Genomic DNA, 27603 nt, shown 5'->3' with positions numbered 1-27603 from the left:
AACCAGGCGGAATCTCCATGTACACCTCTTCATGTAGGTCGCCATGCAAGAAAGCATTTTTAACATCTAACTGATGTAAAGGCCACCCAAAATTAGTCGCGCAAGAGATTAGGATCCTCACTGTGCTCATCTTTGCCACCGGTGCAAAAGTCTCATCATAGTCAATCCCATATGTTTGACTATATCCTCTAGCAACTAGTCTTGCCTTGTACCTTTCGATTTTCCCTTCTGGATTCTGCTTCACTATGTATATCCATTTACAACTAACAGCCTTCTTTCCCTCAGGAAGATGTACAAGTTCCCAAGTTCTATTTTTTTCAAGGGCATTCAATTCCTCAATCATAGCATCATGCCACTTTGGATCTTGCTTTGCGGTTTTCCAGTCTTTTGGAATTTCCACTGATTGTAGTGATGAAACAAAAGCTCTATATGCAGGGGACAAAGATTCATAAGATACATAATTGCTTATGTCATGCTCAAAGCCATACCTTGATGGGGGCTTTCCGGCCTTGATGCGAGTTGGCTTCCGCAAAGCAATTGGCAACTCAAGAGAGCTATCTTTCCCAGATGGAGTGGGTGTGTTGCATGGTGTATCAGTTGTTGATGGAGTGGAATTGACAATATCACCTATTTCAGGTCCTTCTTGTTCTACCGATTGTACCTGCTGCTCTAAGTGTTGCAACTCAACATGCTCTACAGGTTGTTGCTGTTCTACGAGCACCTTCCTTTGGTCTCTCCTCGTATACACCTGTAGATTTTTTTTCTTCATTTACTCGTCTCCATGCTTGCTCACTTGTTGGTTCATTCACCAGACATGGAATGGAACCAATTACTACCTTTGACCTCCTTGCTTCTTCACCCTCCTCGCTACTTGATTCATGTCCCCCCTCTCGACCATCACCATCAACATTAGGGGGTTCGAGATCAAATAATGAGCTAAGGTCAGTCCTCTCACCATAATATGGCTCAGATTCTCTGAACATCACATCCATGCTCACAAATGTGCGTCGAGCGCTCGGGCTCCAACAGTTGTAGCCTTTCTGTCCCGATGGGTATCCAATAAAGATGCACTTCATTGCACGTGGATCTAGCTTCCCCACTGAGGGTCTATGATCCCTAACGAAACAAGTGCATCCAAAAACCTTGGGTGGAACCACTAATTTGTTCTCACCTAGCAGCATTTCGCATGGAGACTTCATTCCAATCACTCTTGATGGCATGCGATTAATGAGATATGTAGCTGTCATCACAACCTCACTCCATAAGAATTTTGGCACGTTCATCGTGTACATCAATGACCGAGCCACCTCTAAGATGTGGCGATTTTTCCTTTCTACCACTCCATTCTGAGGAGGTGTGTCTAGACAAGAGGTTTGATGCAATATACCTTGTGCTGACACAAAAGCACCAAATTCCTTATTCACATACTCTGTCCCATTATCTGTCCGGATCATTTGAACTTGTGTGTTGAACTGATTCTTCACATAGGCATAAAAATCCAGAAAACATTTGAACACCTCATCCTTGTGCCTCATAAGGTACACCCATGTCATGCGAGAGTAACAATCAATAAATGTAACAAAGTACTTCATTCCACTAACAGAGATAACAGGACATGTCCACACATCTGAATGAACAAGCACAAAGGGAGATATACTCCTAATCCCCCTATTTACATAAGACTTCCTTGTGTGTTTGCCAAACTCACAAGCGTCACACAAAAGCTTACTCTTATCCACCCCACACATTACATCAGGATATACTTTGCTCATTTTATCAAAAGACATATGTCCCATTCTACAATGTAGAAGTATCACAGTAGCTTCTTTCTCTCCTATCATCACTGCTAACACGGTAGACGTTGCGGTGTTTGTATCCTCACGATCCATGTACCATAGCCCATTATGCCTGGTTGCGGTCCCAAGCCTCCTCCCTGTTCGCCTCTCCTGAATTATACATATTTTCCGGTCAACTATTATTCGACAATCCAAATCGTCTATCAAAGCACTCATTGACACAAGATTGACCGGAAAAGCAGGAACATGCAAAACCGATGAAAGTTTAATAAGTGGTGTGCATTGTATTGTGCCGACACCTTTAACGGGCTGTGAGGTGCCATCGGCTGTTTGGATAGTTTCCTTATGTGTGGGTGGATGTTGAGTATATGACTCAAACTCATTCGATGTGCCCGCAACATGTTTAGATTCACCTGAATCAAGGATCCAATCTGGTTGTGATACTAGTGAGGAAGTAGATGTGTGGGCACAATTACCTTCATTGGCATAAGCAAAGTGAGCAAAATCACCAAATGTGATGTCTCCTTGGCCTTTATTCCCCGCATTCTCCATCTTCCTTTTCAACTTCCTCAACTCTTCTAACTCTTTTACAGAGAACTCAACTTTGTCAGAGGATTCATCTTCATGGACCGCCACATTTGCTTTGTGACCAATCCTATATCCTCGACCTCTGCCTCCTCTTGTTCCACCTCGGCCATTTCCTCTCCCTCTTCCACGGGTAGCCCCGCGCGGGGCATGACAATCACGACTCAAGTGCCCTGTCTCACCACAGTTGAAACACTCCCTGGTCTCACTGTTCCTTACTATGAAGGCAGGACGAGATGGAGTTGTTATATTGTTCTTCATCACCTTCAGTCTGACCTCCTCTTGTGCAATTGCTGCTATAGCTTCCTCCAAAGTGGGGAGAGAGGGTTGATGGAACATAGTAGCGCGTCTTCCCTCAAATTCTGAGTTCAAACCCTTGAGGAATTGGATCACTCGCCTACGTTCAATCCACTTCTTAACAGTAGATATGCAATCTGCATGTGGCAACTCGAGAGGGTCGAAGTGATCTAGATCAGCCCATAATCGCTGCAGCTCAGCAACATACTCCATTACAGTGTGCTCCCCCTGTCTCAGATCACTAACTCTCTCTTGTGTCTCCACCATCAACATCACATTCCCTTTCCCAGAGTATAGCTTCGACAGAGTTTTCCATACCTCAGCGGCATTTGAGATTGTCTCAACAGTTGCAGCAATGCTCGGAGACAGGGAATTTAACATCCATGCCACCACCAATGAATTGGTGGTATTCCAATTCCTCCATTCTGCACTCGCCTTGCCCACTGGCTCAGTCGATTCTCCTTCAACAAAGCTCTCTAACCCCTTTGTCTTTAGGATCAGCAAAGCCCTTCGTGACCAACTTAAGTAATTTCTTACCCCCTCTAACTTAATATCATTCGGCATCAATTCTATCTTCTGCACAGTTTCAGCATGAGATATCATCTCTCTACCAGAGGGCGATCCGCCTCTGGTCTTCTCTGTGAGAAGTTGTGACAACTTCTCAAGCACTTGCTGGAGTCCTTGATTTTCCCCCATTGCTGCAGCAGCACTCAAATACACAGGCAAACCGCAGTACAAGCCTCAATACAAGACTCACCTTGTAGTACTTGAGCAACAAGCACAACAAGGTACCAGAAAAGGCCTCCCAGTCTTGCAGTACACCTCTCTTCTGTACACAGCAAGCAGTCTCTGCTTTTTCACTGTCACAGGCGACCAAATCTACCCCAAGCAGCTCCCTCCGGATTCCCCTTCTCTGCCTTCTTCCACGAGCTGCCTTCTTCTGTCTCAACCAGCAGCTTGCCTCTCCCGCTCCACTACAGGCCACCAGAAGCAGGGGCGACACTCTCCTCCTCCAGCAGCTGCTCCTCTCCTGCTCCGCTCCAGACCACCACCAGTACGGGGGCTACTCTCCTCCAGCAGTTGCTCCTCTCAGATCCCAGACCACCCCAGGACGCTGCTCTTCTCTCCCCTCCTGACCTCCACCGTCCCTCTCACCGCCGGCGGCGACGGGGGTTACAGTAGCCGCACCTGCTCTGACACCATGAAGAGTTGTGTGGAAATTTCTGGATTCCTTCTCACATTGCTAGCTACAGAGCAGGGTACATATATGTACACTAGTGGGCCTTTGGGCCGCACACACACATACACACACAGCCCAACACAAGTACTTGTCATTGTGCTTGAGAATGAGCACCATACTGTCACTTTGGTTAATGAATTTTGTAGAAATTTCTCTCGGAATTCTAATGTAGAACTGCTGCTAACTTCATAATTATAAGGACCATGCATGTTATCCAATGAGCCATCAATTGAAGCAATTTCGAATACAGAGAGGCAAATACACATGATTCCCAACTAATAGATACTAATGTTCTTTTAGCACATTGCTAGTAGTTGTATCAGTTACCTTTCTTTTGGAGCTATGTAATTGATAAATAACCAAGAGGGAAAGCGCACCATCACAACTGCTCGCCGCCCCCACGCGTGGTTGCTTTCCTCCTCCCGTGCACGTATGACACCTCAGCTGCTACAAATTCTTGTGTGGGTCACCGTTCCTCACTCTGGCGTGTGTCACCACCACCATGACCTCCCCCAGCCATCCCCCACGGCCTGCCTCAATGGTGCCAGGCATGCCCTCGAGCTGGTCCAGAACCACCACGACGTCCAACACCGTTCCCTTACATATGTGAGGTGCTCGTGTGTTGGGGTGTTGCATCTACGGCGAGGTCGCCGTACTGCACCAGCTCCATGTCACTAACCTCATCTCTGGTTTCTCTTCTATACGACTTAATAGGGGTTCTTCGGTGGAGGTTCAACAAAATGACCAGCATCAGTTCATGCCTCCATCCACCACGCCATCAGGAACACGATTGGTGAGAAACACCTTCGTGCTCCTCCTCTCCTACTCTTCAGTTCACATACTGCCATCCATGAAGGCGATTTTTTCTTGGAATCTAGATTTTGATCAGAGCTCTGTAAAAAGTCCATTTAAAAGTACTCAAGTCCAACTTGAAAACCAATAGCAGTCCACTAGATGAAAAATTTAGTGCTCATCAGTACGACAAGCAGCAGTACTGATCAGTATGACTTACACAAATACTAGTACTGATTAGTACTTTCTTAATGTTAAAGATGAGCAGTAAAAGATACAAGTTGCAGTTCCAGGGCAATAACATACTAGGTAAAGCTGAATGTACCTAGCCAGTTCAATAACATCATCTCCTTGTGCAAAAAAGTAGTTAAAAAGGTCGAACTGACATCTGCTTCAGAATTTCGCACAAAAAATATTTATCTGTATTTGTCTTTTTCATGTTGAATTATTTGAAGTAAAACAAAAATAGCTCAGTTCTGTGACTTTCATCATTTGAAAAACTACATGCCTCATGTTCGAACTTTCAATTTGTTTAAAACTAAACTGATGGTGCTCTTGTTTCAGGGCCAGGGGAGAAGGCAGAATCTCTGGGTGCATGATGGAAAAAATTGCAAGTTCTTGTTTAGATGTTCAGGATACCCTTCTCTCATTTCATTTATGCTCAGGATAGGAGGTGCATGATGGAAAATTGTGTATCATGTAGTTCTTGTTTAGATGTCGTGCAAGTTTAAAAATAGTCAATTTTGCCACTGGAGAGAACCCGTTGGTTGCATTGTTTTTCCAGTGTGACGTCCCTTGGTATGTTTGGAGTATTGTTATTGTTGCTCTGCATGCGAATGAATTAGCTTGTCCTGCTAAGATGAGGATGTTTGTGCCTGAGTCTTGAATTTTAAGAGGTCATGGGAGATGAATAATTTCTGTCATATGAAAGGACAAAAAGGTTTGCATTAAAAATATTGATCAGTACGAGTTAAAAACAGTGATCAGTTCAGAATAAAAAGAAATGAGAAATGGTCAGTTTGAATTAAAAAAGAAACACACATAGAAATTCAAATTGTAAAAGTTCTAACAAAAAAGAAACCCCACAGAAATTCAAATGGTGAATGTACAAGTCGTAAAATGAGAGAAGTCCAGAACATCATTGCGAAAAAATGTTGAGTTAAAAGAAAACATGCAAATCATTCTCTTTTTGAAAAGAATAGCATAACATCATTGCGAAAAAATGTTGAGTTAAAAGAAAACATGCAAAACATTCTCTTTTTGAAAAGAATAGCATTCAGTTCAACGATATGAACCATGCAAGGTCAGGAGCGATGATACTGTAAACCATTGAAAAGTAACGAGGAAAACCTTATCCAAAAAACAGAGTAAAGGACGAGTGTGAAAACGCGCTCAGCACAAGCTCATAGGGAGATCAGTTCGAGTACTCTTTTTCCGGAATGGAAAAAGCAACACGACTGGTCACACCGTATTCAAAATTACTCCGTGAAAAATACATCAGTACAAACATGCATATATATCAGTACAAATACTGTATTTTTTAGATGGAAAAACAACACAATGGGTTTTCCATATTCGTAGTTTTTTTTGAACTAGAGAAGATGATCAGTTCCACGAGATGAAAATCATCAGTACAACTTTGCAGACGATGGAGACTCCTATATGTTCCTGCTTTTTTCCTTCTATGGAGACGATGGCGACACGGTTGGCGTCTAGAGTTTATCTCCAGACCGTTTATGAAATGCAGCTTTGACCTTGTGGAAACGAGCCGGGTTATATGGAAAACAAGATCGAAAACCATGATCCAGTTTATTCCGACTCAATGTCACCAATACATGCGCGTTTCAGATGTCTGTACATTTTTATTCAATGCCACCAACACATACGCCTTTCAAATCTCTCAATTTAACAAGAGATTCTCTACCTAATAAGGACAATAAAGGGTTGAGTGTAAATCATTGCAACACGACATTATTCATTCATCAATTATCAACTTTAGTGGTAAAAGGCCCAATGCCGTGATCGATCGCCCTGGCATTTTCCCCAGCGTGGATGCACATACGCGCTTGATCGATCAGAGCTCAGAGCCCGTCGAGTTCCGGAACTCATCCGGGTCAAGCAACGTCACCGCCTCTCCCTGCCACTGCCTCTGCTTGACGGGGACGCGGTGGCCGTCGCCCGGGCAGGTCAAGCGCCTCTCCTAGACCCTGCATCTGCGCGATGGCGACGCGGTGTATAACGCCCTCGATGCGGCTATATCTCCCACGTGTCGAAGCACGACTTAGAGGCATAACCGCATTAAAAGCAATGTCGCAAGTGAGGTAATCTTCACACAACCCATGTAATACATAAGGGAAAAGATACATAGTTGGCTTACAATCGCCACTTCACACAATTACATGAATAAAGCATTACATCATCCAAATACACTCAAGGTCCGACTACGGAACCAAAATAAAAGAAGACTACCCCAAATGCTACACAGATCCACGATCGACCCGAACTGGGCTCCACTACTGATCAACTAGAACGAAACAACACAAGGACACGATCTTCATCGAGCTCCGCCTTGAGCTCGGTTGCGTCATATGCACGGTTCAACGGCACCTGCAAGCTGGTTTTGGAAGTATCTGTGAGTCACGGGGACTCAGCAATCTCACACCCTCACGATCAAGACTATTTAAGCTTATGGGTAAGGTAAAGGTATGAGGTGGAGCTGCAGCGAGCGACTAGCATATATGGTGGCTAACATATGCAAATGAGAGAGAGAAGAGAAGGCGAAGCAAGGTCGAGAAACTATGATCAAGAAGCGATCCTAGAACAACCTACGTCAAGCATAACTCCAACACCGTGTTCACTTCCCGGACCCCGCCGAGAAGAGACCATCACGGTAACACACGCGGTTGATGTATTTTAATTAAGGTCAACTTCAGGTTTTCTACAACCGGACATTAACAAATTCCCATCTGCCCATAACCGCGGGCACGGCTTTCGAAAGTTCATAACCCTACAGGGGTGTCCCAACTTAGCCCATCACAAGCTCTCACTGTTAACGAAGGATATTCCTTCTAGCGGGAAGACCCGATCAGACTCGGAATCCCGGTTACAAGACATTTCGACAAGGTAAAACAAGACCAGCAAAGCCACCCGAATGTGCCAACAAATCCCGATAGGAGCTGCACATATCTCGTTCTCAGGGAACATCGGATTGTCCAAACTTCCGGTAGGCCAACCCAGAGTTGACCCTGGTGGTCACCGACGGCTGACAAGTTGGACCAACACTCAGAGGAGCATTGGCCCAGGGGGGTTAAAATAAAGATGACCCTCGGGATGGCCGACCCAAGGGAAAGAAAAGGCTAGGTGGCAAATGGTAAAACCAAGGTTGGGCCTTGCTGGAGGAGTTTTATTCAAGGCGAACTGTCATGGGGTTCCCATTATACCCAACCGCGTAAGGAACGCAAAATCCGGGAACATAACACCGATATGACGGAAACTAGGGCGGCAAGAGTGGAACAAAACACCAGGCATAAGGCCGAGCCTTCCACCCTTTACCAAGTATATAGATGCATTAATTAAATAAGAGATATTGTGATATCCCAACAAGTAAACAATGTTCCAACAAGAACGAGCTCCATGTTCCAACAAGGAACAAACTTCAATCTTCACCTGCAACTAACAACGCTATAAGAGGGGCTGAGCAAAGCGGTAACATAGCCAAACAACGGTTTGCTAGGACAAGGTGGGTTAGCGGCTTGGCTCTACAATATGGGAGGCATGATAAGCAAGTGGTAGGTATCGCAGCATAGGCATAACAAAAGAGCGAGCAATTAGCAAGCAAAGATAGAAGTGATTTCGAGGGTATGGTCATCTTGCCTGAGATCCCGCAAGGAAGAAGAACGAGTCCATGAGGAAGACAAACGGACGTAGCCAACGGATCCTCACAAATGCAACATTATCGGAACCACCCCGAAGAAGCAACACCAGAAAGAAGCAAACAACATAGTAAACAACCATCACATAATCATGGCATGATGCACAATCAAGTATGATGCATGTCCGGTTTAATGAAGCATGGCACGGCAAAATGCACAAACAATCCTACAAATTAAGTGGAGCTCAACATGCAACTCCGTTACATATCAACGAAACACCACGTGACTTATTTAGTTCGATCTTGTTTATGTACCCAACAATATTAAATGTTGTTAAACATGGCAAGAGGGTGAAGCAAAGTAAAACTACCTATCTAGTCAAGTTTAAATGAGGCCGGAAGCAACGAACAACAATTCCGGTAAATCCCCATATGCATATATTAGGTTTGGTACTGTTCTGCCCTAAATACAATTTTAAAGTTGTTTAACATTCTAGGTGAGTGCATCATGTTAAACTAGGCATTTTTCTACCCCATTTACATATAAAGTTTGTTAGGTTTGGAGCTACGGTTATTTATTTATGAATTAAAACATTTTAGCAAGTTTATTAAGCAAGTTTAAACAAACAACATCTTAAGCATTTTAAACATGATTGAAAGTTGCAAATTATTAATCTACACAAAATTCTAAGCATTTACATATATAACTTATTTCAATATGATGCACGGTTGGTGAGTTATAATATGCATGATGTTTAGGGACTTTTATGCAAAACGGGCGTTCTCTTGAATAATAGACAAAAACATCTAGAGGGAAAAAACATGACATGGGCCAAAACTGCACTTGGGCCAATAGTGCAAAAGGTGGGGGCAGCAGAGCTCACCCTGGGCTTGGGCCGGTGGGTGGAGAGGGGAAGCAGGGCGAAGTGGGGCTGGCGACACGCTGGGCCTTGGCGCCCATGCAGCCCACTCTCGCGTCGAGGATGCACGAGAGGCCTCAGGCGTCGCCCCTCTCTGCGCTCGATGCAGAGACTGAAGCCGACCGCGGTGGCTTCAGGTGAGACAGGGGAATGACGACCACTCGGGGAACGCAAGGAGGTGGCGAAGGCGAGCGGGTCCAGGCGCGTGACAGTGTTCTCCGACGAAGTGGCGCGCGGGCGAAGCTTAAGGAGGCGGCGCATGCCCTCTGTTCGCCAAAAAGCAGAGCAGCGGCGACGTCTTGGCGTGGCTACAGGCGGCACGGCTCCACATCGGCGCCGGGAACGGGGAAACAAACGGAGGTGGCTGGAACGGGAAGGAGCTTTGGTCGCTGGCGACGGACCCAGGGCCGATCCAGGCGGGCACGACGGCCGGAGATCCATCGCGGGATTCCCTGGCGGCAACTTGATGAAACGGGACATAAGCCAGAGGTTAGAGGAGCAGGAGATTCAGGAAAAGGAAAAAGGGGCATGAGGCAGGGGACCTATTGGTCCGGCGGCGGCGCCCTGGTGGTTGAGGCCACCGGCGACGAGCGACAAGCAGCGCTACTGGACTTGGTCGTCGGCGTGGATGGCGGGGCTTGAGAGACGGGGCACGGCGAGGGATGCCGGGTCGCTTGCGAGGCTGCTTGCGGGGAGGGCCAAGCGGATCGATGGGGTGGATGGGGCAAAGGGGATCGGGTGATGCTCTGGTTGGCTCGATGGAGGATTCAAGGGAGAGTGGGTGGCGGCTGGAGGTTGGCCAGCACGGATCCCCAAGAAGATGGTGGCGGCGGCGGGCACGGAATGGATGGGACAAGCGGGCTAGAATTTAGGGATTTGTCTAGGGTTGCCACTATATATATAGCAATAGGATTTTAGGTAGGGGCTAATCCGGTCCCTCCGATCGTAATCGGACGGATGGAAAAAAATAGCTTAGGTAGCCCAAATAAGGAAACGGTGATATTTTGTAGATGTTTGGGGATGTTCCGGATCCAACGGTGACGACTGTCCGGGTCGGGTCCGGGACCGATTTCGGACGCGCGCGGGAGGAGGGCCGCGGGCTGACGAGAGAGGTTAGGTTGGGCCTGGCGGTAGGTAGTGGACTGTGGAGACGTTCTCGAGCTGAGAGAAGAGAAGAGAGGGAGGCCCGGCAACAGTTTTCGGAGACCGAAAACGTCCGACGTTAGACCGGCTATACTGCCGCTATAGTTATCCGTTGGGGCATCTAACGATCTCCGAATGCGATGAAACTTGACAGGCGGTCTATCTACACTATAATAAGACCACACGTCAACTCTCGTCCCATTCCGAGAATATTTTCTGGCCACTTATAAAATACTATTTCGGACATGCCTCGGGTGCGTGCAAGTGTGTCTGGGCTCAGAACGGACAACGGACGAAACTGGGGAAACTCGGACGAATGCAAGTTTTGAAAACATGATGATGCAATGCATATGATGACATGATGAAATGCAACACGCAAGCAAATGACAAGGCAACAACAGCGAATAACTGGAGGACACCTGGCACATCGGTCTCGGGGCGTTACAACACTCCACCACTACGAGAGGATCTCATCCCGAGATCTAGAATGGCACCGGAGGGACAACGGAAAAAAGGAAGATAAGCGGTAAAAACTAAGTTGCTTCTTTGACCAATGAGTGAAACCAAGGAACCTTGAAAAAGGTTAAGCCATTTCGAGAAAAGAATACAACGGAGATGAACAAAGTTGAAAACGCTCCGTTATACAAGAGGGACAAGGAAGAATAACTTCGAGCAGCACTCCGGTTGAGAAGTTATGCAAGACTTGATACGGTGAAAAGAACTTGAGCAGAGGACACGACACTCCGGTTACACAAGATAGAGAAGGAATAAGACTGATATAATTTGGACAGCACTTCGACTGTAAATGGAAGAAATTGAACATGATCTTGACAAACCGAGATGAGGAGTGAAAAGAGCAACATCACTAGACCTCCGGGAGAAAGAATAGAATAAAGATAATTGAGACAAAAGAATGTAGAATAAAATGCCAACTTCCGCTACAAAAGAGCTTGAAAAGGTATCCTTAGGAGAAGGGTCGAATGGAGTTGTTGGAAAAAAACCAACAACGAAAAGAATAAGCTTGATATGGTCTTATGGAATACATCTCAGATTATGAGGTGACAACCTGCCACTCACGGGAAAAAGGATTGGATTGGTATGAGCAAGGAGACAAGAAACTTATTTCACCGGAAGGATGAAAGAAGAACTTGGGTCATTTATGAGCACCATAGGTAGCAACAATCCTTAGGGAACGCTCTAGGTGAAATATAACCCAAGATAATTCCAACGAATAGGTTGATGGATTTAAAATACCTCATTCTTAACAATATGTGAATCATGAAACATGAGCTCAAAATATCAAGAATGACATAATACCACCTCCAATGATATGGAAGAAAGAATTGCACTCCGGATTGCAAGATGAAGAAACTTAAGCTCCTTAGAAAAGAATCTTGATGAACGCTTCGAGAAGGAAATAAATCCATGATGAACCATCATGTATAGCCTCCATGAAGAAACTCCGGTAACAAAAGAATAGAAAGAAAGAGAAATTTGAAAACACAAGGTGAATCCTTGCAATGATTTAGATGGATCTTCGTGATGATATAATGCGGAAAACATGGAACTCCGGAAAAGAAAAGATAAGAATCCCGAACTGAGAATGTGATACGATGAACCACTCCAGAAAAAAGAATTAAACACTTGGATGGGACAAGAATAATAATTATGTTATGCGTATCCTTTAACAATTTAATTGCTGACAAGCAACGGATTTGGCATACTACTTATCCTCGTAGAAAGATTAAGATAGATATAGCGCAAACTTGAGAAAGTCTTCAACGATCCACCGGTAGAATTTGAAAAGCACGAATGCATAGATATGATACACGAAGGAAGAAAAACTCTTGAACGAACCACCGTAAGAATTGAAAATGAACGAATAAAAGATGAAGAAACACCGGGAAGGACTAGTAAATAAACGAAGATGCTTGAGAGAATTTAGATACATGAGAACGAAGAGATCGCAAGCTGGTAAGAGAAAACTTGAATGATGCACCGGTAAGATTGGAGGATGATAAATGCCAGCTGAGAATGAATAAACCTGAATTGAAGGACTCCGGATAAACAAACTGAGAAGACTCTTGAATTGCTCCGGAAGGGTGAAAAGAATTCTCACAATCAAACAATTATGAGAGGATGGCCTCGAACTAGAGCCACGAATCTCTGAGAGAACGGATAAGATATGGAGGTAAAACTCTTCTTCGGTCTTCAAAACCTGAGAATGACGATGAGAAACACCAACAAAAATTGTTGAGGCACTCCAGAATGAAGAATAGAAAGGTTGAGCCAACGATGAAAAGAATTTGAAAGATCTTGGAGAAAAGCATTTGACTGATGATAAATCATTCTTACGTCAAACTTTGAAAAGAACTTGAGAAGCTCCGGAAAAGAGAAGAGTCAGGTAAGATCCTAGGAAAAGACCTGTGGGTTAGGGCCCACTCAAAAGAAAACACTGATATAATGATTTAAAAGAGAGAAAGCACCGGTTGAATTAAATGACTTGAATGAGGGAACATCCTCGAAAGATCTTGCACGACTGTAGAGTGGAAACACGAATCTTCGAGATATCTTGAGCACTCCGGAACAAATGAATAGCGAGAAGTGAATTATTCTGAGGTGCACCGGTATGAGAAGGTATTGAAATGAGGAAAGGATATGATCAATAAAGTTTGACTAGAATCCACCGGAGAAGAAAAGAATGACGAATGACGAACTTGAAGCTCCGTTAGGATCTTCATGAGAATCACCGTATAAGAATATTGACGGAAAATGATGGGGAGACTTCACAAGAATAAAAGGATACTTGATAAATACATCGGATTCCTTGAAGAAAAAGGGTGGGAGGGCGGGAAAAAACAAAGGCAACTTGAGGACGGATGAAGACAACACCGTTGAGAAGAACTAGTAATAGATCTTGCTGATATTGGAATGATCGGATCCACTTGAAGAGAAGCACACCGGATGAAAAGGATTGACATGACAGTCTCGATTATCAAGAAGGATAAGTATTCCCATCGGAGTATGAGAACACCATTTGGGGAAGGTATGGAATCAACACTTGACTTCGAAGCAACTCGAATACCACAACTCAAAACAAAACAAAGGATTGGCTTGCAGAATAAGCCGGAACAAACATATGACTAGGATTTCGTCCGAAGTTTTCATGGTGGGGCCTACACGGGCTCGATCGTACAGCACCATCATGTACAAGGCAGTGCACATGACATACGAAGCGTCCCCGAGTCGGCATAGCCAAGGACTCTTTAAGACACAACAAGACCACTGTAAAACCAACCGTGAATAGGCGGACCACTAAACGTCGAACCCCAATTTCAAATCATACATCTGTTGGAAAGATATCCTAAGAGCTACCTGAATTCCCACTTATAAACTCCCGAAATTTTCCGGTTATGCAATCAGGTGTTGGGGATACAGGGGAAGCATAATATCTCACCCAAAACTAACAAATCCTACATCCAGCTGTATCCATCCTTCAACACATAACCGAGAAAAACTTCAGAAACCATCTACCTCAACCTTCGAAAAGCATCCGTTATACAAGTTATGGCGATACTCCCGAACTCCCGCCCCAGTACTGGGTGGCGTCGAGGTTATCTCACCAACAACTGCATAAAAGAGATTTTCGATGTCGGCATACTAAACTCAGGTATTCCAGAACTGCAACGATAAAATTGTGACGACAACACCTCAGAGCTCAACTCCCCGGGACACTTCCACAAAACCCCTGACAGGAGGCACCAAGAACAATGTTCTCGTCACAAAACCATCGGAACGATTCAAAGATACCCGCGTGATCCTAAATTTTTTTTAGTGAAATTTGAGAAGAGAAGAGTCAAAACTCTACGTCAGGATGCCTTACCAGAGCGATGAAGGGACTGGGGAGTAAAAAGAATTCCTAAACTATCCGATATATATAATCCTAAATGACTCAAAACATTTTTCTAGACTCAACAACGGCAGCTAATTCGATCAAGCAGTGGGGGCTCCTAAGGTCGGGGAAGGCTCTGATTACCAACTTGTAACGCCCTCAATGCGGCTATATCTCCCACGTGTCGAAGCACGACTTAGAGGCATAACCGCATTGAAAGCAATGTCGCATGCGAGGTAATCTTCACACAACCCATGTAATACATAAGGGAAAAGATACATAGTTGGCTTACAATCGCCACTTCACACAATTACATGAATAAAGCATTACATCATCCAAATACACTCAAGGTCCGACTACGGAACCAAAATAAAAGAAGACCACCCCAAATGCTACACAGATCCCCGATCGACCCCAACTGGGCTCCACTACTGATCAACTAGAACGAAACAACACAAAGGACACGGTCTTCATCGAGCTCCGCCTTGAGCTCGGTTGCGTCATCTGCACGGTTCAACGGCACCTGCAAGCTGGTTTTGGAAGTATCTGTGAGTCACGGGGACTCAGCAATCTCACACCCTCGCGATCAAGACTATTTAAGCTTATGGGTAAGGTAAAGGTATGAGGTGGAGCTGCAGCGAGCGACTAGCATATATGGTGGCTAACATACGCAAATGAGAGCGAGAAGAGAAGGCGAAGCACGGTCGAGAAACTATGATCAAGAAGTGATCCTAGAACAACCTACGTCAAGCATAACTCCAACACCGTGTTCACTTCCCGGACCCCGCCGAGAAGAGACCATCACGGTAACACACGCGGTTGATGTATTTTAATTAAGGTCAACTTCAGGTTTTCTACAACCGGACGTTAACAAATTCCCATCTGCCCATAACCGCGGGCATGGCTTTCGAAAGTTCATAACCCTGCAGGGGTGTCCCAACTTATCCCATCACAAGCTCTCACGGTCAATGAAGGATATTCCTTCTAGCGGGAAGACCCGATCAGACTCGGAATCCCGGTTACAAGACATTTCGACAAGGTAAAACAAGACCAGCAAAGCCACCCGAATGTGCCGACAAATCCCGATAGGAGCTGCACATATCTCGTTCTCAGGGCACATCGGATTGTCCAAACTTCCGGTAGGCCAACCCAGAGTTGCCCCTGGTGGTCACCGGCAGCTGACAGGTTGGACCAACACTCAGAGGAGCACTGGCCCAGGGGGGGTTAAAATAAAGATGACCCTCGGGCTGGCCGACCCAAGGGAAAGAAAAGGCTAGGTGGCAAATGGTAAAACCAAGGTTGGGCCTTGCTGGAGGAGTTTTATTCAAGGCGAACTGTCAAGGGGTTCCCATTATACCCAACCGCGTAAGGAACGCAAAATCCGGGAACATAACACCGATATGACGGAAACTAGGGCGGCAAGAGTGGAACAAAACACCAGGCATAAGGCCGAGCCTTCCACCCTTTACCAAGTATATAGATGCATTAATTAAATAAGAGATATTGTGATATCCCAACAAGTAAACAATGTTCCAACAAGGAACGAGCTCCATGTTCCAACAAGGAACAAACTTCAATCTTCACCTGCAACTAACAACGCTATAAGAGGGGCCGAGCAAAGCGGTAACATAGCCAAACAATGGTTTGCTAGGAAAAGGTGGGTTAGCGGCTTGGCTCAACAATATGGGAGGCATGATAAGCAAGTGGTAGATATCGCAGCATAGGCATAGCAAAAGAGCGAGCAACTAGCAAGCAAATATAGAAGTGATTTCGAGGGTATGGTCATCTTGCCTGAGATCCCGCAAGGAAGAAGAACGAGTCCATGAGGAAGACAAACGGACGTAGCCAACGGATCCTCACAAACGCAACAATATCGGAACCACCCCGAAGAAGCAACACCGGAAAGAAGCAAACAACATAGTAAACAACCATCACATAATCATGGCATGATGCATAATCAAGTATGATGCATGTCCGGTTTAATGAAGCATGGCATGGCAAAATGCACAAACAATCCTACAAATTAAGTGGAGCTCAACATGCAACTCCGTTGCATATCAACGAAACACCACGTGACTTATTTAGTTCGATCTTGTTTATGTACCCAACAATATTAAATGTTGTTAAACATGGAAAGAGGGTGAAGCAAAGTAAAACTACCTATCTAGTCAAGTTTAAATGAGGCCGGAAGCAACGAACAACAATTCCGGTAAATCCCCATATGCATATATTAGGTTTGGTACTGTTCTGCCCGAAACACAATTTTAGTGTTGTTTAACATGCTAGGTGAGTGCATCATGTTAAAGTAGGCATTTTTCTACCCAATTTACATATAAAGTTTGTTAGGTTTGGAGCTACGGTTATTTAGATATGAATTAAAACATTTTAGCAAGTTAATTAAGCAAGTTTAAACAAACAACATCTTAAGCATTTTAAACATGATTGAAAGTTGCAAATTATTAATCTACACAAAATTCTAATCATTTTACATATATAACTTATTTTAATATGATGCACGGTTGGTGAGTTATAATATGCATGATGTTATGGACTTTTATGCAAAACGGGCGTTCTCTGGAATAATAGACAAAAACATCTAGAGGGAAAAAACATGACATGGGCCAAAACTGCACTTGGGCCAACAGTGCAAAAGGTGGGGGCAGCAGAGCTCACCCTGGGCTTGGCCCGGTGGGTGGAGAGGGGAAGCAGGGCGAAGTGGGGCTGGCGACACGCTGGGCCTTGGCGCCCATGCAGCCCACTCTCGCGTCGAGGATGCACGAGAGGCCTCAGGCGTCGCCCCTCTCTGCGCTCGATGCAGAGACTGAAGCCGACCGCGGTGGCTTCAGGTGAGACAGGGGAACGACGGCCACTCGGGGAACGCAAGGAGGCGGCGAAGGTGAGCGGGTCCAGGCGCGTGACAGTGTTCTCTGACGAAGTGGCGCGCGGGTGAAGCTTAAGGAGGCGGCGCATGCCCTCTGTTCTCCAAAAAGCAGAGCAGCGGCGACGTCTTGGCGCGGCTACAGGTGGCACGGCTCCACATCGGCGCCGGGAACGGGGAAACAAACGGAGGTGGCCGGAACGGGACGGAGCTTTGGTCGCCGGTGACGGATCCAGGGCCGATCCAGGCGGGCACGACGACTGGAGATCCATCGCGGGATTCCCTAGCGGCAACTTGATGAAACGGGACATAAGCCAGAGGTTAGAGGAGCAGGAGATTCAGGAAAAGGAAAAAGGGGCATGAGGCAGGGGGCCTGTTGGTCCGGCGGCGGCGCCCTGGTGGTTGAGGCCACCGGCGATGAGCGACAGGCAGCGCTACTGGACTTGGTTGTCGGCGGGGATGGCGGGGCTTGAGAGACGGGGCACGGCGAGGGATGCCGGGGCGCTTGCGAGGCTTCTTGCGGGGAGGGCCAAGCGGATCGATGGGGTGGATGGCGCAAAGGGGATCGGGTGATGCTCTGGTTGGCTCGATGGAGGATTCAAGGGAGAGTGGGTGGCGGCTGGAGGTTGGCCAGCACGGATCCCCAAGAAGATGGTGGCGGCGGCGGGCACGGAATGGATGGGACAAGCGGGCTAGAATTTAGGGATTTGTCTAGGGTTGTCACTATATATATAGCAATAGGATTTTAGGTAGGGGCAAATTCGGTCCCTCCGATCGTAATCGGACGGATGGCAAAAAATAGTTTAGGTAGCCCAAATAAGGAAACGGTGATATTTTGTAGATGTTTGGGGATGTTCCGGATCCAACGGTGACGACTGTCCGGGTTGAGTCCGGGACCGATTTCGGACGCGCGCGGGAGGAGGGCCGCGGGCTGACGAGAGAGGTTAGGTTGGGCCTGGCGGTAGGTAGTGGACTGTGGAGACGTTCTCGAGCTGAGAGAAGAGAAGAGAGGGAGGCCCGGCAACAGTTTTCGGAGACCGAAAACGTCCGACGTTAGACCGGCTATACTGCTGCTATAGTTATCCGTTGGGGCATCAAACGATCTCCGAATGCGATGAAACTTGACAGGCGGTCTATCTACACTATAATAAGACCACACGTCAACTCTCGTCCCATTCCGAGAACATTTTCCAGCCACTTATAAAATACTATTTCGGACATGCCTCGGGCGCGTGCAAGTGTGTCTGGGCTCAGAACGGACAACGGACGAAACTGGGGAAACCCGGACGAATGCAAGTTTTGAAAACATGATGATGCAATGCATATGATGACATGATGAAATGCAACACGCAAGAAAATGACAAGGCAACAACAGCGAATAACTGGAGGACACCTGGCACATCGGTCTCGGGGCGTTACACGGTGGCCGTCGTCTGGGTCAAGCAACGACACCGCCTCTCCCTGCCCTTGGCCTGCATCTGCGCGTCGGGAACACGGTGGCCATCGTCTCGTGCGACTGCGGTGGCGGAAGAGCAGCCGTGGAACCCTGCAGCTGCGCACTGTGCACGGGGACGATCCCGAGGTGCGCCCACGTCTTGGCGAGCTCGCACTGCGTGGGCTGAAATCTCCTCCTGCAGCTGGTTGATGATCCCGGCGCATCCGTACACCGGGTCCTCCACCCGCCACTGCGCATGCGCCTCCATCGCCATCGTCTCTGCTGCCTGAGCTCTCTCATCCACCGGCAAGCTCTGCAAGTGGCAACCAAGCTTAAATGTCGAACCATGCAAGAACGAACTAGCTGATGGTTTGTCAATGGCGGCCAGAATGATTGATTACCAGAGATCACGTACCTCGAGCAACCTCACGACTTTGCTAGCGCCGAAGACCCGGTGGACGGTGGTGTAGCGGTGGGGTTGCGACACGGGGTGAGCACACAGTCGGGGGCGGACCGCCGGCACAGGTACTTGCACGCCGCGCACCTCCCCGGGTTACTTGCCGCCTGCCTGGTCTTCCTCGTGCATTTCCACGTTGCCGGTTGTCGACGTGATGATCTAGTGCTAGATCCTGGCATCGTGCATGCTTATATACATACGTGTCGCGCATGGAGTCCGTCATCAATTAAACCCAAAAATTGAAGCATCGCGGAAGTGGCAGTCCATGGCACTGTCCTCCGGAGAAGACACAGAAAATATCAGTTCACCTGGGAAATCATATCAGTCCAACGTATCCAGGCTGTCCGTTCAAGTTGGGTAATAGAATAATATTCTGTTACGCGAAACATAATAGCCCAGATGTATATATATATATGTATATATATATATCTATGTGTGTGTGTTTTCTGTCCTCTACATCATTCACTTATAGATATGTCTTCAAACTTGCCATTTTCTGAGCTTAGTGAATGTGATCGGACCCTAACACCTTCTGTGCTTCTTCCTCAAATTCTGTCTATCTAGTCATATGCATTCTGTTGAAATGTGCCAAATGTCTTCACTGCGTCCTTGTCAGCTGAAGATACAGAGTCAGACATTTAAACCTGCTTTTAATGCTATATCTCTTTTGCTTGAATACCAGAAAAATCAGAATGACCACACGACAAACCAGGTGTGCGTGGGAGCATGGAACAACTCTCAGTGAGTTGCATGCATACCACGTGTCCATCAGATGTGAAACGCCAGGGTCACCTGCGTAATTATGCTGCACAACCCTTTACCTAATAAATACACACCCACATGGTCATTATCCCCTCTTCCATCTCGCCATCTCACTCAAACCCTAGCGCCACTGCTAGTTCACGTCAACGCCAGAGACAAAGTGCTTAGCTACCACGACCTCTTTGACGTGGTCCTCACGCTGGCCGCGGACCATGTCTTCTCTGCCGCGGCAGTAGGTGTCTTCCGCCACCAAGTTAGGGCGTGGGAGATTGGACTGCTTGGCATCCATTTTGCCTCGTCTAGCAGTTCTTCTGTGGTAAATAAATCTCACTTTTTACAGCCCTTTTCGATCTGCCTAATCCATCCACTTTAACCAACAATGGTTTCTACACTTCCAAATCTGGATCCTTCTCTTTCTCAATCTCATATCTTGCAAAGATTATTCACTTATGATTCATAACTAGTTAGATTCCTCACTTTTACTTATTCATGGATTCGTACAAATCTGGAAACAACTCACTTCAAATAAGTGAATGTCTTCACACTATGAGGTCAATGTCTTCAAACTGATTTATCTTCAAAATCTTCTGAGAATGCATATGACCTCTTCCCCTTTCCTCACATCTCAATATTGTCACAGGTACATGTCCGTGGGAGAATCCCTTGGTTCTCATAGTCTGCATTCATTTGCAGAATTCTTACAGCATCATATTGACTCTCCTGACGCCAGTTCTTGTTTGACAAGTAGATGGAAGCCCTTCACTGTCTTGAAGCCTCTCTGTCTGAATATTATGAATACTGAAAATCTGCAAGGAAGGGTGGAAGGCAGTGCCGTGGCAACACTACTATAGATCTGCCTCCCGATCTGTTTGAACTGCACAAGTCAGATCCCGAGGAGAGTTACAATCAGCGCAAGACCAGAATACAATGGATCCGAAGATATTGCGCTGAACAGTGGTTCAAGTATAACTTTGTCACTCCTGAATATGCTGAAAAGAATTCTATCAAGCACCCGTGGGGTGATGTTCTTTACAAGAATCTGCAACCCAAGTCTAAGCCTGAAGCTATTGCCCAAGGCTTCTATCCTTGCATGGTCCGAGGACCTCAGCCAAAAAATGCCGATCCATCATCTCTTCTATCGTGTCATGACTACAATCTCTTCAAGCGCAACTTTCAGTTCACAAAGGAGTCAGCTGCCAAGAACAGGAAGGAGCTCGGACTCCACTTCAACCCTGGTCCGTCTGCTCCAAGGCAAGATGGCACACGTGACGCCAATCCTAATGTCATCGGCCCCTTCAATAGTTTGATGGACTCCTCTCCCATATTGTTGTTCAGAGGGCCACGGTGGAACAGTCTACCGATGATGCAGACTCTAAAGATGCACCTACACCACCAAAGCAGAAGAAGAAGAAGTCAAAAGCTTCAAAGCCCTTTGTAGCACCAAAATCTTCAACTGTGAAGCCATTAAAGACTGCACCTCCTGAACTCAGTGTGCAGTTCGAAGACTTGTCTCGTGTCTCCAAGAATACTAAGAAGACCAAGAAGTTCAAGAAGATTTAAGGGATGACCTAACTCCTATTGTCGTTCTGCGCAATGAGGAAGACACCATTGATCCGTCTAGTGATGATGATCTTGGTGATGAAGCTCTAGAGATGTTGATCAAGAGAAAGCAAGAGGCAGAGATCTTTCATGATCTGCCTCTCTTTGATTTTGACATTCTAAACAACTTCATTGATCAATGGTTTGAGGACCAAAGGATCAACATTGATGATCTGCAACTGCCACTGGACATCAGTGTCACCTTTCATGGAGCCATTCCAAATGAACTTGCTCTCGCTCAGAAAATTGTCGAGCTCAAAAACAAGATTGATTATGAGAAGGCACACATCAATAAGCACATGGCCAAGCTCAGTGTGGCTGATGTGCAAATCTTCAAGAAGATGATGAATGACCTCAAGGCCGAATTCAACAAGAAGCATGAAGAAGCCAAAGGCTCAAGCGAGCACATGAAGTACTACGCGCAGAAATGTGTGCAAGCACAGAATGAAGCTGAGAAGAGAAAGGCTCTTGGGCCTCCTGGCATCGACCCCAAGATGGCTGCCAAGAAAAACAAGTCTGTTGAAGCCATACCCGAAGCTCAACGGCAGGAACAACCCAGCATTGTCTTCCCTGCCAGCATGACTGGCTCAAAGCCAAAGGTCCCTTCAGTATCTTCTGAACAGAAGATGACCAGGAAAGCCGAAGCCGAAGCCATAAAGAGGAAGCTCAAAGATACATCTGATGATGCTCCCTCCAAGAAGTTGAAGACTAAGGCTTGAAAGCCTTCAAAGAAAGAGCATGCCTTTACCCAGAGCCCTTCATCATTGAACCAATCTATGTTGCTTTCCCTGCCTCTACCAATCAAGAGCGCCGCCTGGTGATTCATGAGCCTGCTTCCACAAAGGCTCCAAAAAGTGAGGAAGTTCCAGTTGTTGATCCCAATGCAGCTGAAGACATTGATCATGAAGACAATGTGAATGATGATGAAGTCCTTCCTCAGCTTGAACCCAAGTTAGTATCATCGCCTGCTCCCACGAGCAGTGAAATTATTAGCATTGGTCCTCCATTGACACCAGTTGCTCAAGATGACTCATGGTTGAGCAACCACAACAAGGCACCCCTCTGCAATACGAGACCCCATGTACTCCACCACCTCAGGTCACCACTCTGGTACTTGATGATGACAATTACATGGAACAGACCACTCCTCCAAAGGCGTGGCCAGCATTTTGCAGGCTTCGCAAAGGCCTCAAGCCATAGGTCTCCATGACAAGCACTCCATAAGAGGATGTGCAACACACCAACTCAGTAGCACGTCAAGTGTTTCATGAAGCCACCCCTTCTGCGTCTGCCTCTGAGTCTGAAGCCAGAGCTGCTAAAGACATTCCAGCCGCACCAGCCGAAGAAGAAAAAGAAGAAAGGAAAGGAGATGAAAGAGAAGCCACACCCCCTGCCAGTAATCCAGTCCAACCTGTTGAGAACGTGATCGTGCCCGACCCTCCAGTTGTTAAACAGATGGAGGTTGAAAACAATGAGGCTGCCACAACCAACAATATTGAAGCCAATGACACTGTCATGGCTCAAGATAATATGGATCTCGAAGCCAACGCGACTACTGACACCATTGTCCCACAAATCATCTCTGATGACGCCGTTCCTCCACCAAGGCCTCATACTATGGAACGCATGTTCAATCATGGTGAGTTCGTGACTGTCAGATGGCCTATCATGGTTCCACCCACTTAGTACAAAAAAAGACAAATCCATGACATTTTGGGCCAAACGAATTTTTTTCCTGTCATGCTTATGACACTTCCATGACGATAATTGTGAAAAAACCCGGTATCATCATAGATATGGTGGGGTCCTACTTCTATGACAAAAAATCATGACAGAAAATGGGCTTTTCGTCCTGGGCGGGCCGGAGACGCAGTTGCATGACATTCTTTGGGCCGTCCATGACAGAAAAACTGTGGTAGAAGCGAGGGCGAGGAAAATATCGGGGGAGTTCCCGGTTATGGTGGGTGGTCGGGGGCCGAGAGATGCACATTTCTCTCATACGTACACGCGTGTGTGTGAGGCGTTGCGCTCTAACTGAACCCGAGTGAGGCATTGGGCTCTAACTGAACCCGAGCGATTGCACTGCAGGCTACGCGTTACTGAACCCGAGCGATCGATCGATCTCTTCTTGTTAACTGAACCCCGGTGATTCCTTCGCTACTGCTGCTAATTGAAGCCGATCGATGCTGCCTCTGGATGAACAGTGAGCATTGTTGGGGCGGTTTGGATGAACAATTTCCGGTGGGGGGTGGATGAACAGGACCCCATGGTGTTGCCGCTAGATGAACAGGACCCCGTGGTGTTGCCGCTAGATGAACATGACCCCGATCGAGCCGGTTGGGGGTGGATGAACAGGACCCCGTGGAGGGCTGGATGAACAGGACCTCGTGGAGGGCTGGTTGAACAGTAGCCGGTGAAGGGCTGGATGAACAGTAGCCCATGGAGGGGTGGTTGAACAGGACCCTGTGGAGAGGGTTGGTTGAACAATAGCCGATGGAGGAGTGCGCGGTGGAGGCTGGATGAACAGGAGCCCGTGGATGATCAGTCACAGGTCGAGGCTAGAGGAGGTCGACGGTGGATGAATAGTAGCCCATGGAGGCAGTTGACGGTGGAGATGAACAGTATCCCATGGAGTCCCGTTTTGCGGTACGCCACACCCCTCCCGATGAACATGACCCCCATTTCAACCGTAGCGCTCCAACACAAGTCCGTTTCCTCCGTTTTGCAGTACGCCACACCCCTCCCAATGAACAGGATTCTGTTTCAATCGTGGTCGATCGAACACTATGCCGTTTCCTCCATTCTGCGGTACGCCAGACCTCGTTTCCATCGGCTGTTCCGTCCAAGCTGGTTGGCTCCCGATGAACAACACGTGTTTTGTTGCCTCTCGATGAACACGACGCATTCCATTGCCTCCCCATGAACATGACGTATTCCGTTGCCTCCCCATGAACACGACGACGACGCAATTTCTCCATTCCGACCCAGCCATGTACACGAGCCCTGGCCGTATGTATGCGCGAGTAGGCATTCGAGACCCCGCCCGTATGTACATACGTGGCCGTCTTTTTTGGCGTGTGGCTGTATGTACGTGTACACACTTTAGACGGGAGAGCCTGAACTGCTACGTGGGGGCTCTACTATGACATGTGCCGCTACTTACTCGGCCACGGTTCATCGTTGCAAAGCGACCGATCGACCAGTATGTACGTACACGTTCGCGACCAGAATAACAACGCTACATACGCTTCGACCAGGTGGGTCCCGACTGCCAGGCACTTCCTTGCGTGCGAAGATGTAGCTGGTGGGTCCAAGAAGTCAGGGGGCGAATCAGTTTTTGCCCGTAATATGGACGCACTTCCTTGCATGCAAAGATGTAGCTGGTGGGTCCCAGTAGTCAGGGGGAAACATTTTTCGCGTAATAAGGAGGCACTACCTTGCTGCGGCCATGGACCCAGCTGTCAGCCTCTCCACGTACAGTACTCTTCTGATGGAAGTCGTTCCTTGGCCACGTTTACCACACCACACCGAGAGCACTAGGGCGATGGATGACGCCGAGGCCTAGGAAGGGGACGACGCGGAGCAGGGGAAGACGTGGCAGTGGATGCCCACGCTGAGAGGAGTATGAGGGTTCACTGGTTTGGCTGCGGTGTGAGGCTGCTGTTACCGCATGGCCTGGCCAGTGGTGTGAGTAGTAGGGGGCAGTGAGGCCTCAATGGTAGCATAGCCGTCCACTGGAGGCAGGAGCAGGCAGTCTCGCCAGCTGGTTTGGGCTGCTGGTGCAAGAAGAGCAGCGATTGAAGAAGCAGCATGACCGTTCGATTCAAATCCAATGGTAACTGCTGCTAGAATCGTTTCTTGACTAAGTTGAGAACCCCTGCGTACGCGTCAACTTAGTAGGCCCACAGGTCAGCCTCCCAACCGGTGCGCCCCAGATGTCAGTGGGAGGAATCATTTTTTTGCGTAATAAGGAGGCAGTTGACTGCGTGCGGCCAGGCCAACAGAGGGAGTAGGGTGGGGCAGTGAAGCCTGCGCGGCATCACAACGGGCCACAAGAGGAGGGAGCAGGCAGTCCCGCCGGTGCCAGTTTAGGCGGCTGGAGCAGGAAGATCAGAGATTGAAGAAGCACATCGGCCGTTGGATGGTCATCCAACAGTCACTGCTGCTAGAATCGTGTGTTGACTGACAAAGCCTTGCGTAAACAAGTCAGCCTCGAAATCTGTGGCATGTACATCCCATTTGCTATTATTTTTATATTTTTACTCATTTTCTAATTCATATGGAATTTATTGCAGCCCATTTTCCATTTTTAGAATTGATGCCCATTTTCTGGTCAGTACCAGGGTTAAAAAATTAAACTAAATATGTGCGAAATTTTGAAAATTCGCAAATTTTTGCTGGGGAACAAAATATTCTTTATCCAAAAATTAGTAGCCATACTAAAACAAATTTTGAAATAAATTAGTACTATGTCATGTTAAATCCAATGAAATATAAAATATCAGTGAAGAACAAAAACAAAAAAAAAGAAACTAATTTCCCATTTGGTATAATTTTTGGAATTTTCAACCCCTTCGATATTAGTTTTAACAGACAATGACCATGCTCTTTGGCCAGGCCAGAATGCATCCTTTCTCGTCTTGAAAGATTTGCAGCCCAGTAAGTCGGAGAAAACAAATAGGCCTAGCATGGTTATTCTTCTAAAAGAAATACTGGGCTACCTATTTTCCCAAAGCAAAAACTGCTGGGCTGGTCATGTTGTTAGACGGGCCACAGAGACCGCACAACCTAGTTTATAGCCTGCTCCTGCGAATTACTACTCAAAAAAATTTGTGCAATTTTGTCGTTAATTGACTATATCTTGAAAATGATGTGGGTCCCAGATATCTGCAGGGTGGATTAGAGTAAAAACGAGGGGTTCATCTGAGTAGTAAAATAGGCGCTTGCTTGTGTTCGGGAGTGGACCTGGTGGGTCCGTACTGTCATACTCACAACTACAATCCTCTCCCGATTCACTATGTTGACAGGGCCGGACGGCGGCGCCGCGGCGAGCGCACCAAGGTGGAGGATAAAGTGCTATCGCCAATGTGCTGGGCTAGGTTGGACATTCTTATTGAAAAATAAAAATGGACCGGAACTATTTACGACGTTGACTACGATTTGCATGGGTCAGCTAGTTGCAGGAAGAAAATGGTGGGAGAAAGAAGACTGGTCGCTATCTTTGCCTAAGAATAATATCGACTGAATGCAACGACACTATCATAGGAAATAATATCCTCCCGTTAAATCATAAATTTAAAGAACTGGTGCATGAGCATTTAGCTTTATTTATTAATTTATTTATTTATGTTTAGGGGACCATGAGCATGTACCTGGGCCGGATTCATGTGAGAACCTCCCTTCCAGTTAATTATGGGCTCCTCTATTGGGCCTTCATCAGTGGGCTGCATGTTATCAATAAGTGGAAAATGTGTTCCATACCAAAAATAGTATGCTCTACGTACGGTATGGGGCACTAAAGGATCAGACAGTGCAACGACTTCCAAAACATTGTGTTTGTTGTTCTAACAACACATTTGTTGAACCAACAGATGAAATATACTACTGATTGTACATTGAAAACAGCAGCAGCAGCAGCTGCAGCAACCAGGGCTAGGGGTGCAACAAAAGCAGTAAGCAGGCCAGAAGAGTTAAGACGCAGCTCTCTCTTCCAAACCAAACATCAGCCATCATTACAAAAGGGCTACCAAAAAAGAACAAGTGTATGCATCAAACTAAATAAAGATCCTACTACACCAAGTGTACGCATCTAACTAACTGACTCAGTTAGACATTACTATTTATTAAGCTGCGAAGATTGGTTGACGGCTTGAACCAAATGGGTGCATGATGGGGGAAACTCCAGCCAGCAGGTCGAAGTATGATACTTGCAACCC

The 27603-nt window shown here is 46.8% G+C and overlaps 1 protein-coding gene across 1 annotated transcript; it reads right to left on the bottom strand.

Annotated features, from left to right (window-relative positions):
- Nucleotides 1-1902: 1902 nt before the first annotated feature.
- On the bottom strand, nt 1903-3374 carry LOC147979486 (uncharacterized). Its single transcript, XM_087515234.1, has 2 exons — nt 2096-3374; nt 1903-1946 (listed from the first exon to the last, which is right to left on the bottom strand). The coding sequence occupies exons 1-2, from the start codon at nt 3372-3374 to the stop codon at nt 1903-1905; spliced, it is 1323 nt and encodes a 440-aa protein (XP_087371360.1).
- Between the last annotated feature and the right edge of the window lie 24229 nt (nt 3375-27603).

This window comes from Triticum urartu, chromosome 3A (assembly GCF_056163025.1).
Source record: "Triticum urartu cultivar PI428250 chromosome 3A, HENAU_Tu73, whole genome shotgun sequence".
NCBI lineage: Eukaryota > Viridiplantae > Streptophyta > Magnoliopsida > Poales > Poaceae > Triticum > Triticum urartu.
Note: the sequence above shows the minus strand (reverse complement) of the source record. Positions and strands in the feature narration are given on the sequence as shown.

Coding starts and splice junctions, on each gene's coding strand:
- LOC147979486 (XM_087515234.1), bottom strand. CDS start 3,374: ATGGGGGAAAATCAAGGACTCCAGCAAGTGCTTGAGAAGTTGTCACAA. Junction 1,947..2,095: donor CACCTCACAGCCCGTTAAAG/GTGTCGGCACAA, acceptor TGTATAATTCAG/GAGAGGCGAACAGGGAGGAG.